General features: G+C 29.0%; 1 protein-coding gene across 1 annotated transcript; it reads right to left on the reverse strand.

Annotated features, from left to right (window-relative positions):
- Positions 1 to 83: 83 nt before the first annotated feature.
- Positions 84 to 19,012, reverse strand: LOC108772616 (glycosyltransferase 25 family member). The gene is made up of 10 exons (XM_018538187.1): positions 18,798 to 19,012; positions 17,606 to 17,834; positions 16,777 to 17,119; positions 16,409 to 16,528; positions 16,051 to 16,240; positions 2,013 to 2,087; positions 1,747 to 1,804; positions 1,546 to 1,673; positions 1,010 to 1,210; positions 84 to 700 (listed from the first exon to the last, which is right to left on the reverse strand). Exons 1-10 carry the CDS (start codon positions 19,010 to 19,012, stop codon positions 520 to 522), a joined length of 1,740 nt encoding a protein of 579 aa, XP_018393689.1. The 3' UTR covers positions 84 to 519.
- Between the last annotated feature and the right edge of the window lie 215 nt (positions 19,013 to 19,227).

The following is a 19,227-nucleotide window of genomic DNA, read 5'->3' on the forward strand; positions in this document are numbered from 1 at the left end:
AATACTCAAATTGATTGTTGAAAAATTCATAGCAGTAATGCAGAAATCTAAACTAAAAAATATATATGAAATATATAGGCTGTTTCTGTACATAGATATATGAATGTCTGATAACGACTACATCATTTCTCATAGATAGGCTGAATTGAATAAAAAAGTCCTGTATAAATTTACAATTTTCGCAATAATTAACAAGAAATTAATTCCTAAATATCTTTGAATCGTTTGAGCTTAGTATAAGTGCGTGGCGAGGTAAGATCAACGCAGGGAGGTATTTACTTTCGCCACTGCATTACTATTGTTGTTTGTATAATAATAAAAAAACTGGCATTAAAATGGCTCCATTTTATACACTAATCAATTATAAACTACAAATTAATGATATATGGCAATGTAATGGCAGTATAAGTATTTACGTTAAAAATTTTTTTAATTTGTTGTTAATATAAAATGGATTATTGGCAAATTTTATCGACTAGACAAATTGCTATTTTTTTTTATCTTATGGTTTCTCTTTAATTATAGTTCTTCTCTACTTTCCAAATTATCTATAGGCGTAAAAGTATTATGCACAAGTTTCGAGTCTTCCGTATCGCTAATGTGTCCATCCTCACCGGTGTAATGCGACGGATAAATTAAAAGTGGATTGGTAGATAAGATAATCAAATCTCGAGTAGGAAATTGAGACGCCCATTGTTTCCTAGTAAAATATCAAAATAAATATTAAAATTCGTCCAAGTCATTCTTGTTAAGGATACATTATATAATGTGAAATCGCAACTTTTAGAATGTTCGATCGAATTTTATAGAATTTATTTTAATGTATTGGTCTACAAGTTTGCTCCCGCCGTTTTCATATAGATAGTTTTATATCTGTAAAACCGGCGAGAGTAGACCATATATTACTCAAAATCAATATCTTTTTCGTGCAAATAAAGATATTGATTTATTCGCGAAATATGAAAGATATAAATGTTTGAAACTATGAACTATCAATCATTCCACATACTCAGGATGCTTGTCCGAAAGAATGGGAAGGAATTCGTCAACAGGAATTAATTTCCCGAGAGGCATAGCATCGATCAGTTTCTTTGCTCCGTTTTCCGACAAGATGTAACCAAGAGTCCAGTAACTGTATCCTGCTTGTACCAGGAATTTAGATCCTTCCACTAGATTTTCTGATTTTACCAACTTTTTTCTTCCCATATATCTAAAATAAAATTGTAAAAAAATGTAACGTGCCAATTTTAGACCCGATTGTCTCTCAGAGCTAACTTTCACCAAATACATCTTCTTTCATTATCCATAAAATTCAAAAAAACGGGAAAATTATTAAAGCAATTTTATAACTACTATAATTGCAAGCGAGTACAAGGCTTGAATTTTGTTATGTTATTCTTTCTTCTTCGTTCAATATAACTATACTATTTTTTGTATGCCAGTTTTAAATAAGATAAACTGTAGGATCGTAGAAAACTGATCAAGATCGGATTATAAAACAATGCAATAAAACAATTGCGAAATAAATTTTGCTAAAAGACTTACATCAAATCCCATTCAAGTCTGAGATTAGACAATTCCGCCAAAACGTAATCGACTTTCTCTCGAAAAAATGGCTCAAAGCGAACATCATCCTCCAATACCATAACGTTTTTGTAACCGTGCTCTAGTATCTGATATACATATACAATATTACGTTTAGTAATTAACAATATTTTTTCCATTCAAGAATGCTTTCTATATTACCTTTTGCCATATGATGTAGTGACTCAAAAAACAGCCAATCTCGCCCATTGTCATTGGTCTACGCGCAAAGGAAAATAAATTATTATAGGAATTTTGAGAATTATAGAGTATAATATATAGTTAAATAACAACAAACGATTTCATACTTAAAGCAAATCTTACAGGATGTATCTCATGTATCAATAACGAACAATCTGTCTGAAATTTTTTTTTTAAGTTTGAATTTGATTGATTAAATAAAATTTTTTTTACGCGTCTATTTTTACCTTTTATGATAAGGATCCGAATATTCGGACATCGGTATCACGCCCCATTTCTTTAGGAAACTCTCGTTCAAAGTCCTGGAACGATAAGGGAGAATAATGAGATTAGATTAAATAAATTGGTACAAATCGATGAATAATGAATGGTAATAAGAATTTCCTAGAAAAGATGTAGCCGAAAAATAAGTTCATTAAGACAATTTAAAGTATATTACTACTTCAGGTTAAGTAGTGAAACGTTAACTAGAATAGCAAATATATCGATGCCTACACAATTTATATAAAAACAAACAAAATGTATTGATATAATTTAATGTAATATTTAGAAGGCAATTTTTTCACAATAAATTATTTACATGTATTGAGTTGCTATTAGCATTATCATTAAAATTGATGATTTGATTTGTAAGATTATTTCAAATTATGATTGCGTTATAAATCCGACAGTAATCAACGCGCAGTTTGAAAACTAGAAAAATGTGCACAATTATATAGAAATGCTATTAGACATTAAGATTTGTTTACCTTTTTCTTAATTGTATAATAAATAAGTATACATAAAGTCCAATACGCCTCTGAAGCTACAAGATCTATTGATTGTTAATCTCGAAATTCTCCTCATAATGTGAAAATAATTATTTTAGTATAATATAATTATACATGTAATAAATATAATAAAATAAAACAAAACTGCGTATTACATAAAACTGCCTACAATTCAATTTGTTGTACAAATAATAAAAATATTCACAAAGAATTTTAATGATTTGGACAAACACGCAAGAGTCGTAATTTTGTACCGTTAGGCTATGAATAATAATATGTAATCTCAGCTTGAAAGAGAGAGAGAGAGAGAGAGAGAGAAAGAAAACATACATAAAAGTCTTATAATGTGTGTGACAAATAAAGGAATAGTAAATAACCGTGTTGCGTAATATCCATGTTGCTCAAGGTCGAAACTAGCAACATATGAAAAGAGAATGCTAAATAAGAAAATATAAGATATCACAGATGAGAAAATAGAGCTACTTGCCGCGTAAATTACGCTTTCCCTCGTTCAATCTGGGTTCCATTTATGTTGGACTCCCAATCTTACTTCCAAGAAAGAGACTCCATCCCCAGAGACGCTATCATATCGCGTTTCATTAAGTTTCATGCAACGTTTACTCGTCATGCTTACTTCACGAAATCGCCGCGAATTTCACTGTATCATCGATATATTAATCTTGTGTCATCTGAAAGTGGCATTTTAACTATTTCTGTTGTTTATTCCTAACGGGACGTCAATCTTGAGGTATTATGATATGGTTTTATATCTCAAGGGAATCTCAAAGCTATTTATTTGAAAAATGATACTTCACTTTCCTTCACCCCGTCCAACAGAATTAAAAGAAAATAATAAAATACAAAACTGGGAAAAGAGCGTATATGCAAAAACTTTGTTTTAAAATTAATTAATATAAACATTTTTAATTTAATTATTTTTTTATTTCTTACGAACAAATACCAAATATGTTAATCATATGATACTGCTAACATATTTTCTTATAATGCCAATGTCTGAAAGAAAAAAAATATGTTTTTTTTACCTCCCTAGGCCTTCATAAGCAATATGGTATATCTATCATGCAAAGGTTAAGAGATTGAGACCCTACAGCCCTATAACATCGGAATATCTTATACGTATATCAAATATACAAAAGATATTATAAGAAGATTAAATAGATATATAAAATACATAAAAAGAATATGCTATATTGAGCACCTATTTCATTATACTGTAATGTATTTTACTATACTGAATAAAATTTCACTCGCATAATTGAATGTCAATTAATTATAAATACTGTCATTAAACAATCGTTAGAAAATTCAGTATATCAATTAGTAGAACTTGCACTAACTCGTCAAGTTCTATCAGTTGTATCCTCTCAAGTGTTTCGCCTACATTTCCGAGATTTATCGGGAAATGGACAGAGAGGAAAGACACACACAGAAGTGGAAAAGTTATCTCGTTCTTCGCTAGGTCCGAGCTTAACCCCGATCATTAGTGTAAAGTCACGCGACAATTACTTCCTTCCTTCCTCTCTGCAAATGGAATTAACGGTGCCTAAGGCTTTCAATATGTCGTAACAAAAGAAACGAAACGTAACTTTTTTGGAGCAAGCATTCATTGTAAAATTCAAAATTTATCTCAATTTGGCAGCGACCTACATAATTATATTTTTCAACATTCGCAATCACTTTTTGGTTCTATTTTTTCAGTTCGTAACCTCAGAATGGAGGTTTTTTTGGAGGAGTAAAAAATATATTTTATTCAAGATTAAATAAACAAAAAATTACAATTTTACAAAGTTTATCCGTTACGAACTGTTTTCAGTTGTCTATAGGTATTATTCGAAAGCTACAAATGTCTCGACATTTCCCTCGGAAACAGAATCACTCATTGAAAAGAATAATACGGTGGAGTTTACACGTGCGGTGCAATCGTAAGTTTAGAGTTACGACGATAGTAGAGCGATCGATATTGCGCTCGGATATTTTCGAACCTAATGTTAACGAATGCGCATGGAATGCATTTTGATTTTCTATACGTCATCTACGCGTGTATCCATGTTAGTACGTTATCAGTCCTTTCCTTTTTTCTTTTTTTTTTTTAGTTTCATATGAATACGTCAGATCCCTCCAACGCGGGACACCCAGGCATTCTGCGCCTGACATCCCGTGAGTCTGCGCGTGGTAAATTTCAAAAGGGCTCGGCTGAATAGTACGCGAAAATCTTTCAGTCTATCATCGACTATCGTTCTATCAACATTGCACCGACGATTGAAAGAAATTGTAAATTTATGTGACAATGGTTAAGCAAAAATCGGTGCTAGGATAAAATTAAATTTCTATAAATGAAGAGAAGAAGCGCAAGTATGTGTTTCCTATTACATGTATTACGTATGTGCGTAAATTACATATGCAATATATACTTTCAAACGCAATTATTTAAACACAGACAAACAATTTATTTAATTCTTATATTATATAGTAATTACACAAAATATTATATAAAATTGCAAATGTAATTGTCGCAACGACAAATATTAGTTTAAAAAAAAAATTACGATTATTTTATCAAAATAAAAATAAATAAGCGTTTACTTCATGTTTTTGTTACGATCTAATAATTTAACAAAAATATTTTTATTGCACGTTTTTATCGCGACACACATATAAGTAATTTTGGTCATTAATCATATACTTACATACGCACGTACGAACAAGATAAATACAAAAACTGACAGCTTTTGCACAAAGGATTTGCCAAGATTTCTTTTTCATTTTTTCATTTCTTTCATATTTTTTCTTTTCTATTATATTATGCTTGTAACGTAAGTTCTTATTCATCATGACGAATGACACTTTAATTGTATTGGATGACGGACATGAGAAAAAAATCGACCCTTTTCTAAGTTCGTCAATCACACGAAATGCAGCACGTATGGGTGATATTCCGCGATACATCAACGTTTGTACAAAAGTTATGATAAACGAAAAGATACCTTGCTGCTAACTGTTAAAATTTTCCAACCTTAAGCATCAAACTCGTCATCGTAAAAATAACTGTAAAAAAACATGAACATGTATATTTTAATATACAATAAGATAAAATTTAAATGAGCGTATGTTATACAAAAGGAAGCAAACACTTCGATGTAAAGAAAAAATAATATAACATTCTTACATTTTATTTCAAAACGCAATTGAAGAAATTTACAATCTCCTAATTATTTTATGAGCAGCGATTTTATGGGAACACCATTTGGAGAAAAAAATTTGTATTTTTTATTCTATCTAATATGTATTTTATTAAAGAATCACAAATTTATTAAAGAATCAAATATGACCAAGCTATTCCATCTAAGAAACAAAAATATAAATAAAAAAATATTTTCTTTTTAGACAAATTCATATAATCAAAACATCTACCATATATAATACGTAACTAAAATATCCACTATATTATATTTATAATTCAATTCTTTCGCTGATGCTGTCTAATTTCTTCTCGAACGATTAGCACATATCCGAGTAAAAGCGCGAAACTAAACGCAATTTTTGTTAAAATAATTTAAAAGCATCACATCATTCCATGTTCATCTGAATTGTTATAACGTGCACATTTTACGCGTAAAAGGGAAGAAAGTCTATCAGTTCCTTTTTCACGCAAACTGTATATCATTATTCTTAGAGAAATATTTCTTAGAGAAATATTCGCGCGGAAAGTACATTGTTTTAATGGAACAAGCGGGATAGAGTCTATGGATTTACAACCCTCGGCGAATGACACCAGCCAACTTTTAGAAATTTAATACGTTACTGATATATCCTCTTTTTGGGACTGTGAATAACCGTGAACAGGCAAATTTATTATGCGAATAAATTCAAGTACTCGATAATTCAAGTACTCCTAATACCTATAACGCGCTAAATATATAATACAAGAATCACTGAATCAAACGATCTTAATGATTATGATAAAAATGTCTTTATACAGGATTTTTGTTATCTAAATTTATTATTCGTTTTAAAAATGTCTTTATTCAATTCTATTAACACATTGAATAAAAATAATAGTTAACAAATAATATTCAAAGAAAAAATATAATACTTTCCTTTCTAATAAAATATAAAAAATTCGACCAACTGTTAAATGTATTATTTACAATATTTTTATTTAAACAATTTGTAAACGTTAGTTTTCTCTAAACGTTAGTTAGATCTAGTTATCCCCTCCAATTATTTAAACTGCACAAAAAAATATGTCTATCACAAACCGTATTGTCTTTATCACATCGTTCACTCTCTTCGTGCTATATATAATAATAATACGCATATATTTTCCAATATTTATATTCAAAATGAAAATAAAGTAGAATATAAAGTTAAAATAAAATCTGTCTAAAAATTCTATCTACTGAAATATATGTATATATGTATAAAATTTCCTGTACATTTGCACTCTTGTCAAATTTTCTTTCTATCAATTATTAGAAGCTAATTATTTTTATTTAATTAATTACTATAATAAAATTAAAGAAATTTAATATATTATCATATCTATTTTAAAATTAAATATTTGTATATACAATATTTTTACAATAGTTATCAGATTTTTTAAATAATGCAATTAAGTATATAATTTCATATGTATTTTTATAAATTGATTTTTACTAAGAAATTTGTAATATTCAAGTAAAAGAATAAAATATTTTAATGTGTTCGAATATCGTATATTTCAAAAAGTTTATCTGTATCTTTATATTAAGAAAAAATTGTTAGTTTTCGATAAAAAATATCAATCTATGTATCAAATATTACTGAAAACCGTCTGTTACTTCATATGGAAATATATATAAAGAATCACTAGCAATCAATCTTTCTTGTTATTTGCTCACTTCTATTTCTTGTATGGAATCAAGGATGTGAGTTTGTTGGTAGTTTTCTAGAAACGTAACTTTTTCGTTCAAACAAAAGTTATTTACTATGAAGCTCTAATTGAAAGTGTTTATAACGTGCAAATACTGATTATAATACAAAAATACGTAGAATCGCATAATTCTTGTAAAAACACATTTAAGATACAATAAAGAATTTATATAATTTGGAACACTAATTGTTGAGTTAACTTATAAAAAAATACGTTAACTTTTTTTATTAATCACTAATTTTTTATTAATTATTAATATCCTAAGTAAACTATTGAACTAAAAAATAATAATACAAGAGTAAATTTCTGAGATAAAATCTTTACAATGGCGATATAAAACTGTTATACAGTTTTTATCTTTTCCTTAAAAAACGATTTTACATGTCTTGGTTCGTTGAAAAAAAAATGCCAGCATCTCAGAACTGTTCAAAACGAAAAAGAAAAATACAATTAATAACAGCTGGCATAATTTTGTAATACGGCACGCAATATAAACGCGGATACAACAAATATACCAGTTTACCCTAGAAAAATTGTTCAAAAGGCTTTCTTTTCCTAGATTCAACTTGAGATATTTATATATTTTCATATTTATATACTTTCATATTCCATTAATAGTTTCGCTTAGGAAAAATTTTAAGTTTAAAAAAAATTACAGAGGCTCGAGCCTCTTCACACACATTAAAAGATATAATTTATTAGTAGCTCGTAATTTCTTCTTGTTGCATTATGCCTTTACATTATCTATATATCAAGATAACGACATTATAATCTCTTCTATCTTAGAATTTCTCTTCCTCTCGAGACATTACCTTATTTATATACTTTCGAGATTACAAGCAATCGACTATAAGATTCGTCCTATTTTGGATCCATATTTCTCGCTATATAGATTAATATAAAAAAATGATCGCGATCAACAATAATTTAGAAGATCATGTCATAAATCATGCCAATGTTCTTTACTCTTTTGTTTAAGAAAGAAAGTGCACTAAATTATATAGGCCAAATTGAAATTACGATTTTTGTTAAAACAAAATAAACAGAAAAATTTCCAGAAAACGAAAATTAATATTAATTAAATTCATCAGTAGAATTCCTTGTATCTTGTTATAACAGACATTTTCGTTAAATTTAGAATTTACTTTTTTATAAGAAAAATTCGAATTTCGAGAAGAATCGATGAATACTTCAATCTTTTGAATCTTTAATACTGTATATTCTTGCTATACTATAAGTTCTAGATTAAAATTCTGTTGAAGTGTAGCGTATTTAAAATTAATTTAAGAATTTGAATTTCCATCTTGTGTTCTCGAATAACACTTGTTTAATTCAAAAGCATATTCATTTCAATTGATAATTATTTCAGCGTTATGAAAACAAAAGATCAATTCCAATTGTTATCGAACTATTATTAAAATCGAATTATTATTAAAAAGAGATAATAAACACGTTTTGGATAATTTGTATAATTGGTAATAAAATTAGAAATTATAAAATAATTTGCATTTCTTGGATTGTATTCAAAATAATCGCAAAGCTTCCAATACCTCGCAAACAAATAGAAAATTAAATCCAATCATAAGTCCGATTTGTGTTTATCATGTTTAACCCATAATCCACAAGTCTCATCTGATTGTAAGATAAAAGGTTAATTTTTTTTTATACTATTAAAACTAACTACAATGCAATCATGATAGAAAAACAGCGTTAAATTATGAAAAGCTTTAAAAGAGAAAATCAATATATTGTTTTACTTTATTATTATATTTTTTTATTATAATAGATATAAAAAACTATAATGAAAAATTGTAATTGAAAATTAGAAAATTGTGAATGTAGTTGGTTTAAATTATACGACATTTTAAAGCACTTGGCAACTTTTATCCCAAGAGAATGACTTTTTGCAGATTAGGCTTCGTCACGTGACTAGCAGTTTTCTCGTAAATTATAATCCGTCCCAGAGCGGCCGAAGTAGTTATCGCGTCTGAATATTAATGGCCACCGAGAATAAAAATTTTTCGGTACATCGCCCTCATGAACATCGTAAAATTTGACACATAAATGATCAAATGTGACATGATCGATTTTTCGAAAGTTTTCGTTATCAATGTAACGGAAATATCGTGAAAAAAAAACAAGAAAACGAAAGTGTACGTCGTGTTTTTATTGCCTATACAAACTGTAATTGGAATTCCGAAACTTTGATGAGAAAAAAAATTCTCGGATCGGTCGAGAGAAATAGCAGACAGATGAGAGAATTATTGGAAACACATCTTTTCAGAGACATTACGTCCACCTACGTTAACGAAACGATGGATAAATATTACGGTTTTTATTCGGTTTTTTATAATACGATTATTAAATATTCAACCTCTTAGAATAAAAATGGGGATAAAATATATTATAGTATATATATAGAGGAGATAACACACACTAAAATATTTTTGCAGTTTTATAAATTATAATCTTATAGTTTATATAAGGTCATCAAAACAAAATCTCTACAGACTTTCTGTAATAATTAACTAAAAAATTAAGACGATAAATTAAGATATTCAAACTTCGGTAATATAAACAAGCATATGATATTAAACGGTTGAGTTTGAGGAGAGAGAATTATTTTTTGGAGCATCTGAAATTAACAATCATGATGCTGAAATAACTTTTGAGATGGTTTTCTTTCCTTCAACTTTCAATTTACAATTTTGACTAAGAGAGAGCATTGACTTATTGACGTTATATTTTATAATTATTATTGTTAATTGTTATATTTATATTAATGTGTATTGTTTATAATATTGAGACTGAAGAGGACTACTGTATGAGTCAAAACGTTTCGTTTTAAATTCTTGTTGAAATTATTATAATAAACTTTTCAACCGTTTAATATCATATGCTTGTTTATATTACCGAAGTTTGAATATCTTAATTTATCGTTTTAAAACATAACAAGCGTTATCTTATTACTGTATTTTTAAAAAATTAAGGTTTATAAAAAAATATTATTCCTGATTTGTCTCGTTATCAGAAAGTATTAAGAATAAATGATATTTTTTATGTATTTAAGATGTGTAATATAATATTTAGAAGAGGATTTACATTTTAATCTTGTAATATATATATTTACTATGAACATTTGTTGTTTACACTTTCATGTTTTACTTTCAATGAATGTTTGATCGTAGAATATCTTTCTTCATCAAATATAAATTATAATTTTAGATCAAAGTTTGATAAAGCAAAGTAATCAGGTGGTACCAAACTTAGAATGCTCAACTTCATAAAATACTCAAGTCGAGGTAAACGATTTATGAATATTCATTATCGGGAAGACGAAAGTGAATACTTCACTATTAAAAGAACAGGATACAAAAATGAATATTATTATGATGTTATAATAACATTATGCAGACCAAGGAAACTGTCACAATGCAACGTGCATAAAGCGTATTAAATTTATCAATACCTTACATCGCTGTAATTAATAATTCCGTATTCGAAGAATTGTTGGAACCTACGATGTCGATAGAACTCACGAACATGACAATGATTAACGAATCAACGACGCAGAATGTGATTATATCGAACCAAATTAGAAATATCGACGGAATGTTATATTTATACGGAGCACCGCCGCTAATACTCTTCTGTATAATTTCGATAGTCGTTAATATCAAGGTTCTGATAAGCGTATTCTGGATTAAGCGCCCACTTAGTCCAACATTATATATCAGTTTGAGTCTAACAGGTATAGTAATAATATATGTAGATATATACATGCAAGTACATATATGTATATACATGACTGATAGAAATGTGAAATACGTAAAAAATTAGCATTTTTGAGATAATGAAAGAAAATCAACCCTAAAATCTTTTGAAAAGAATTATGCCTAAAAATATTTTTTTAAAGGCGCAGATGCTTTTTCGAGTAGTGTTCTGGGAATAGGACTAATCTTGAATAGTTTCATACCCATTGGTCTCGGAATCAAATTGAAAGGTAAAATTCTATCATGAATCGTTTTTAATTAATTAAATATAGATCATTTTTATATAAACTTTAAACGTAATTCATTTTTATTCTAAAAATTTATTAAGTAACTAAATCTTAAAAATCAACATTTATCAAATAATAGAAAAAAACTGATTAAAAAATATAACTTTTAGAAATATTTATTTAATCATTTTTTCTTTTGATATAAAGAGTATCATAGAAATTTTATTTCTATTCGACTTTTTCAATATATTAAAAATCAATTGTTTTAGTAAAGCTCTAATGCGTGGTCTACAATGAGCAGTAGCAGTAGTTGATTAAGGAGTAGGCGTAGAAATCAACAAATCATAGTCGAATGTGAGGAGGACAATTAACTATCATTGGTCGATTTCTACGCCTATTCCTTAATCCACTACTGCTACTGCCCATTGTAGACCACGCATAAGATCACAAAGCACATACAAATAAATTTCGATTTTATAAATGTAAAAATTGATAATAAAGAGAGAAAGGGTTTACGAGTAAAGAAATTCGCTAAAACATTTAATTTTATTCTAATATATTACGAAGAATATTACGTTATTTTTGGCGTTTCGTCCCGGCTTCCACTACTGGACTCATCAGTAAGGCATTGTAGTGGAAGCCGGGACAAAACTTTTTTTCGGAGATTAGCGCAACAAGAAAATCATGTTGTTTACATTACTCAAATATGAAATAAAAAATGTGTTTCGATTGTCTTGTGGTAGTGAAAATGATATAATCTATGGAAAAAGGTATATAATCTTTTACCATAGATTGTATAAGTTTAATGAGACTTTTACCAGAGATTGAACAAAAGTGGTATAACAATATATGTTGACAATACATTTAATATTGTTGTATTTATTTAATATTGTACATTTAATATTTGTCATATAAATAAAAAAGTAGGAAGTTATTTTTATTTTTATAAAAATCAAGTTTTGTAAGCCTTTATTCTGCCTACCCCCTCGATTATTTTTTTTATATTTCGTATCCACGACAATTTTAACGCATATTTTCACCCGTAAATTAAAACATGTAGTGACACTACAATGCCTTACTGATGAGTCCAGTAGTGGAAGCCGGGACGATACGCCAAAAATAACGTAATATTCTTCGCAATATATTAGAATAAAATTAAATGTTTTAGCAAATTTCTTTGCTCGTAAACCCTTTCTCTCTTTATTATTAGTTTGAAAAATTTAACGAGCCTTCTCACTACATGTTGTAAAAATTGAATTTATTAATATAAAAAATATTCCATCACGTTGCTCTTAGGCATGAACTGTTTTTTATTGGCTCTCGAAGTTGTAAGATTGGGAGGTGTAATTATTACAGTATTTCATCTATTGGCATTAGCTGTTAATCACTATTTGGGCATTCTTAAACCCCTTCACTATCTTTCGATCCTAACATACAGGTAATTTAATTCCCTTCTTTGTCGAAAGAATCTCCATAAGCAGTATAACTAAATATACTTTCATTTTTCTTTTAAGAAATACCACGATTTTATTAATTCTGCTGTGGGTGTCACCTATTTCTTTCTTTGCCTTGTACTTTAATCTAATTGAGAACGATGGTTTTCAATCTGAAGAATGCAAAAATAACATGTAAGTGCAATTGTATCGATTATAATTGTCTAATTACCGTCAATAATCATTAGATGTCTTGATAATGAAAACATTAACATTTTTCTGAATTAAATGTTAAATAACGTTAAATAAAAAAAGTTTTGTTTTACGATAATATCTACGCTTTCGCGAAATTGTAATACAAATATGAAATTAGAAATGATATCATACGTTAAAATATTATTCATATATTTTATTCATCCATATATTATATATTTGAATATTCTACAAGTACGTTGAAAAGAATAAGTTAATTGATTGATATAATTAATTAATTTATCCTCGATTGACTAAATAAATGTCCCAACTTTCAGGTTTTTATATTACAAACAATTTCGAATGTTGTTTAGTAGCCTCTTTTTCGGGCCTTTCGCCTTGATGGTTTGCATTTATGTTCATATATTCTGCATAGTGAAGAAACATCAAGCAACGAGACTCCGCTTTTGCAGAGCGGGATCTTCCGTTCGTGCAAGAGCATCAGAAGCGTTACGCAACAATTCTAGACAAATGGCCCGTAACGTTAAAGCTATCCACACAACTTTATATATACTTGGTAAGAGAGAACAATAAAAAAATTACGGTTGTTAAAAAGAACAGAGATGCTAATAATTATATCGAGTTTTATAGCAACATTTAGATGCAATTTAAAAGATATATGTAATTTTTCTTTACGCACAATTTATATTTCATTATTCGCGTAATTTCTAAGGAAGCTTCGTAGTCGGATGGATGCCTGGAGTAATAATGTACATGCTGGTTTGTAACGACTGCGTATTGCAATTAAATGGGGTGTCGGCGCGTGTGATATTCTTCATCTACGCTACAATTAATGGTCTCATTATCCTGAAAACTTTGGTAAATCCCATTATTTACGCCGCCCGAATGCATGAGATCAAGGTAAATTAGTTTATTACACGATAGTTGCGGGATCAGTGTAATATCGTTAATTATAATTACTTTATTATCATCTCATCAAAACATCTTAATAATGAAAATACTAAAACTTTATCAAATTAATTTTGCATAAAATAAAATACAAATTAAAGCTTTGTGTTATGTATTACTTGTTTGCAAAATTACAATATGATTATGAAATTATGAATTCTCTTGCATCTTAATTATCTTATATGATTATCTTGAAAGTACATGTTTATATCAACGTTGTTTCTAATCGACTAGGAAGCATCAAATTCTTTTTTAAATTTAAAAATGTGAATCCTTGAAACAAAATTACATTAAAATTTTTATATTACATGTACTAAATATCTTTTTTAAGGAAAATTTGTGTACATTAAAACTTTTCCACACGAATAGAAATTTAAAAATGAGAAAACGCGCTTTTTCAGATCGCCACGAGACGAATGCACGACGCCTTCTGCGGACCAAAGCTCACTCATTTTACCATCAACCGAGGAATCAACAGAATGTACTATAGCAGCGAGGAGAGTAGACACTCGCAATCAAGGACTAGTCGACTATTTTATAATATGAGCGTTCGAAAAACACGAAACGGAAGCACGTACACATGTACGGGTTACAATATGCATAAATACGGCAATACATCCGTGTAGAACACGCAACGTGATATGGAAAACGAGGTGCGAAAATATTTTTTCGCGTACACTTTATCGTCGCAGAATCGTGTAAATACAAGGTAAACGAGCGATGATAGTGACTGCAACAATATTTTAATAGTATAAAAGTCGTATTCTTTCTCTCTTCCTCTCTCTTTCTCTTTCTCTCTCTCTCTCTCTCCCCCCCCCCCCCCCTCTCTTCCTCTTCTATCTATTTTAATGTGGTTGTATAAAATAGCTCTTTTCCAAATTCATATGTTATTGTAGCTCCATTTTTAACATTTGTGCAAATTTTTGCAAAAATTAAACGTGTTTCATGATAGATATGACTTGGAGATAACATCTCTTCCTATAATTTGCTAACATGTTTATTTGTACATTTGTAATCAAATTTATTTTTAACATTCTAAGTATATTTTACTCATGAACAATTTTATCTCATGACATTTCTTTCTTAATTACATATTGTATTGATAGTATCTGCATTTCTTTCTTATTTAAAATCGATAAAGAAAAAAAAAGTTTAAATATATAAATATAAAGAAAAAGAATATAATTTAAAAAAGAATATATTGTCGCAAAGTTGTCCTTAATTTAATCCTCAATCTATAATTTCTAAAAGAATCTCACAAGCAATATCATGAAAGAGTCTGATCTTGATAAGCCTTTAACATATTGTCTAAATCAAAATAAAAGGCATATTTATATGTACCCGCCTTCATTTTTAAAAGATAAAATGTCCTTTGAAAAACACTTAAAAGCGAAAACGGGAATGTAGAAAAAAGACGTGTTTCTTATTTTGGTCCAAACAAGTAAAGTTTTTCAAAATCTGAGGATAATACTTTCATGATGTTTTTTATCAGTATATTCCCTCAATGTTTATATTTTTAAATGCTTATCTAAAAATAGAAAAATGAAATAAAACTTAAATTTCATTTTTCTATTTTTAGATAAGCATTTAAAAATATAAACATTGAGGGAATATACTGATAAAAAACATCATGAAAGTATTATCCTCAGATTTTGAAAAACTTTACTTGTCTGGACCAAAATAAGAAACACGTCTTTTTTCTACATTCCCGTTTTCGCTTTTAATTGTTTTTCAAAGGATATTTTATCCTTTAAAAATGAAGGCGGGTACATATAAATATGTCTTTTATTTTGATATTTAGGATTAATAACCAGAAAATGATTTTTCTTAAAATAAATATTTCTAAAAAAATGGACGGAATATTTAAGTTAAATTATGCACATATATTTACCCGAAATATTGATATATATATCGGATTTCTGCGCTATTATAAGAAATACATTAATTTCTGTCGTGTATATAACTTACCTACCATCCACAGCATCTATAATTTCCGCTTCAATGCCGAGTTCTTGGAAAAGTCTCTGCATCCTTCTACGTCTCTCTGGTCTTCTTAACAGATTTATCATATAAATATGATCCAGACCTAGAGTGTCTTTCTCCGGATATATCACGAATTCTTTTAAATCATCCAACAATGGCAAATAATCGCTAAATGCTGTACAAAATGCAATCTACATCAATTAACATTGTCAACAAAATAATATTATATTGTAATATATTCCTATAATTGCATATATTACATCAATTTATTTTTGTTCATTCACAAGTACTTATTTATTTTATTTATTTACATTATGCTCTTCTCTCACAGAAGTAAACTTACCTAACATTTCCACCTTAGTATTAGTCAACCGTTGCATATCTTCTGCGATAGTCTCATCATTCTCCAAAGGCACCATAACAAAACCATAAACATCGTCGTTACACACGAACAATGATACATCTATGACATAAAGACTATATGTTGTATGTATTTAAAAACTTCTAATAGGCAAAATCAAATCTCTCTAATTCCTTATAGAATTAAAAGTTAAGTCAAAATAGTAAGAGCAGAAATATAGGCCAACAATTTTGAAGAATCAGCACTTAAGTAATTAGTACAAATCTCATACTGTTATTCATGATTCATATTTTAACTTTTAAATGACAATAACTTTAATATATGTAGACCATAATAATTTTAATATTTACCTGATTTATTTGCTCCTATGGCAAAAGTTATGATATCGTCCACTGGTCCATCATAACCGACCAATTTTTCGGCTTTATAGGTGAGATAATCGGAGTAGCGTCTTCTCAGATCTATGAGTACCGCACTATGAATCATAGGCACGTTGTGGCAACCAATTTTTTCGCGAAATAGGATCGGTTCGTAGAGTTCCGTTCGCAAATAATAATGTTCCGCCGTCATTCCGGCCCAAAAATTGCTATACATGCCGTCCGACCTCAATAAAGGCGCAACAACAGTGTGTCCCTTATCTATCAAATTACGAATAGTGCTTGGATTGGTCAAAAAAACGTCGGCATCCAGCATCTGCACATATAAGAAGTTTTTCTTTTCTTTCATTTTTGTTCTTTTTTCTCAGTCTGTAAAAATGTCCGCACATGTATCAGACGATTGAAAAAGTGACGCGTTTCCCTATAATAAGTACATACTGCTACTTTAATTTTTTTATTATAATATTAATTTTTTCGGAACTTGTCTGAAATCATTCACTGATAAATACTGTCTTAGATCCTTAATACAATTTTAAACTTCTTTATTACACCATGCATGGTATAATTTCAAACAGAAAATAGTTTCTGAATTCAAATTATCTTCAAAATTTAATTTTGACTATTAATTCAACTGTCAAAATTACTTGAAGTAAAATTATTAATTATAATTTAATTTAAACAGGCATATATATAATAAATTATAATAAAAATTTTGTTCCAAATGATTTTTTGCTAGTTGAATTAATAGACAAAATTAAATTAATCAAGGTAGCTGCAAGATAACAAAATAAAGTTAGCTCACCAAAATAAAATCTGCCCATATTTCTTTCGCATAATCAAGCGCTCGTTCACGCAAACCTATTATATGCGCAAATCTGCGAGGTGACCAATCGACGATCGATCTCTCGTCTTCGAAACCTGTCGACGATGCATTCAAGTGAACATTCATCGAATGATACATCTTCCTCCTCGAACTGATCCATTTGTTCAAAATCTCGATCGAATTGTCAACATTGTTATCGCTGCGTATCCTGAAATGATTAACATAAAATTTTCGCATTCTCTATATACATTATATTTTTCGTAGAAACAATATTTATAAAAAGTAAGTTAAGCCAAGATGAAAGTTAATCTATTATATATTAGTTGGAATAAATATTAACTCTGTTGTTATACACACTTTTTTTATACTCTTGATATAACATTCGGGTCCCAGAGACTTAATTCATTTATATTTGTCATCTAACTTCCGTGAAAATAATAGACATACCTTAATTAATTTTTTTCCAATTGATGGACAAATGATTAAGGAACAAGTCTATAATGTGTAAAAGATAAAAAGAGCTTCGAGTATGTAGGTTCAAAGAAAAAAAATTCAAAAACGCGAAAAAATTTCAATTTAGCAAATTGCATTATAGAGTTTCTGAGATCCTAGTGTGTATTAGGCTAGCTAGGGTTAACAAATATAATAAACGTAAATATAAAAGTAGATAAATCTCCGAAAACCTACAGCGTGATAAACAAGTTTGCGAAAATTTCCTGAAACTGCAGACGCAGTACAAGCATCCAATCACATCCGGTTTTATATTCGCGCGTTTGCAAACGATGCGTTTCCGCACACGCCGCACTGATTGGCGGGCAACTTCAAATTTACAAATAAATTTAAAACCGCGATAGAAGGAATAAAAATGACAATCAATGGAAACGATTGTTTCGAGATATTTTTAATTAATTTTCCCGTATTCGCTCATATAATTCAGGAGGTTTAATTTTAGTTGACGATCATAATATAAAACATTAATTCTTAATAAATAATGGAAGTGAATTCTTGTGTTATTTTAACATTTCAATTGGAAAACGCTGTCCGATGTTTTAACTCTAAATTAAAATCGATATACACCTACGAACGTTATGTTGACGAATTTAAATATTTTCGCGAGTTTTACGATATATCGTAGCTGAGCAAGAGAGTGAGGTTATGTCTCGTCACTCACCAAAAACTTATTCGCTTCTTTGGGTAATCTTGGTGCTCCAATAAACTGAGAAAATATGGCAACGTGTGTGCCTTATTTCTAACAAGGACTCCAATTAGCACAGTCGGTTCTTTTAAGATTGTATCGCACGTAACCAACCATGTGAAACCAATGAGAGAATAAATAATTAGATATCCTCGAAGGATTATCGCGATATTTGTATAAAATTGGTACATTTTAATCACGCACGTGTTTTTTCGTGATCGTCTAGAAAATCTAGATAGACGAACGTGGAAATTATGCGAAGAAACAACCCTTCTGATGACATGATCTTTCTATCTCATCATTCCTCATTCTTTGCCTATTATCACAAGTACGTAGGCGTGCGCGATCGATAAAACAGGAAATTATGCGCAATGTTCATCTGCACTGCGTTAATATTTATTACTGC

Source organism: Cyphomyrmex costatus, unplaced genomic scaffold (assembly GCF_001594065.2).
Source record: "Cyphomyrmex costatus isolate MS0001 unplaced genomic scaffold, Ccosl1.0 scaffold193, whole genome shotgun sequence".
Classification (NCBI taxonomy): Eukaryota; Metazoa; Arthropoda; class Insecta; order Hymenoptera; family Formicidae; genus Cyphomyrmex; species Cyphomyrmex costatus.

Excerpts from the sequence above, each read along its gene's own strand:
- LOC108772616 (XM_018538187.1), bottom strand. The coding sequence starts at position 19,012 with ATGTACCAATTTTATACAAATATCGCGATAATCCTTCGAGGATATCTA. Across the intron at positions 17,835-18,797 it reads AAGAAGCGAATAAGTTTTTG|GATACGCAGCGATAACAATG; the intron begins GTGAGTGACGAG and ends TAATCATTTCAG. Across the intron at positions 701-1,009 it reads CTTTCGGACAAGCATCCTGA|GAAACAATGGGCGTCTCAAT; the intron begins GTATGTGGAATG and ends ATATTTTACTAG.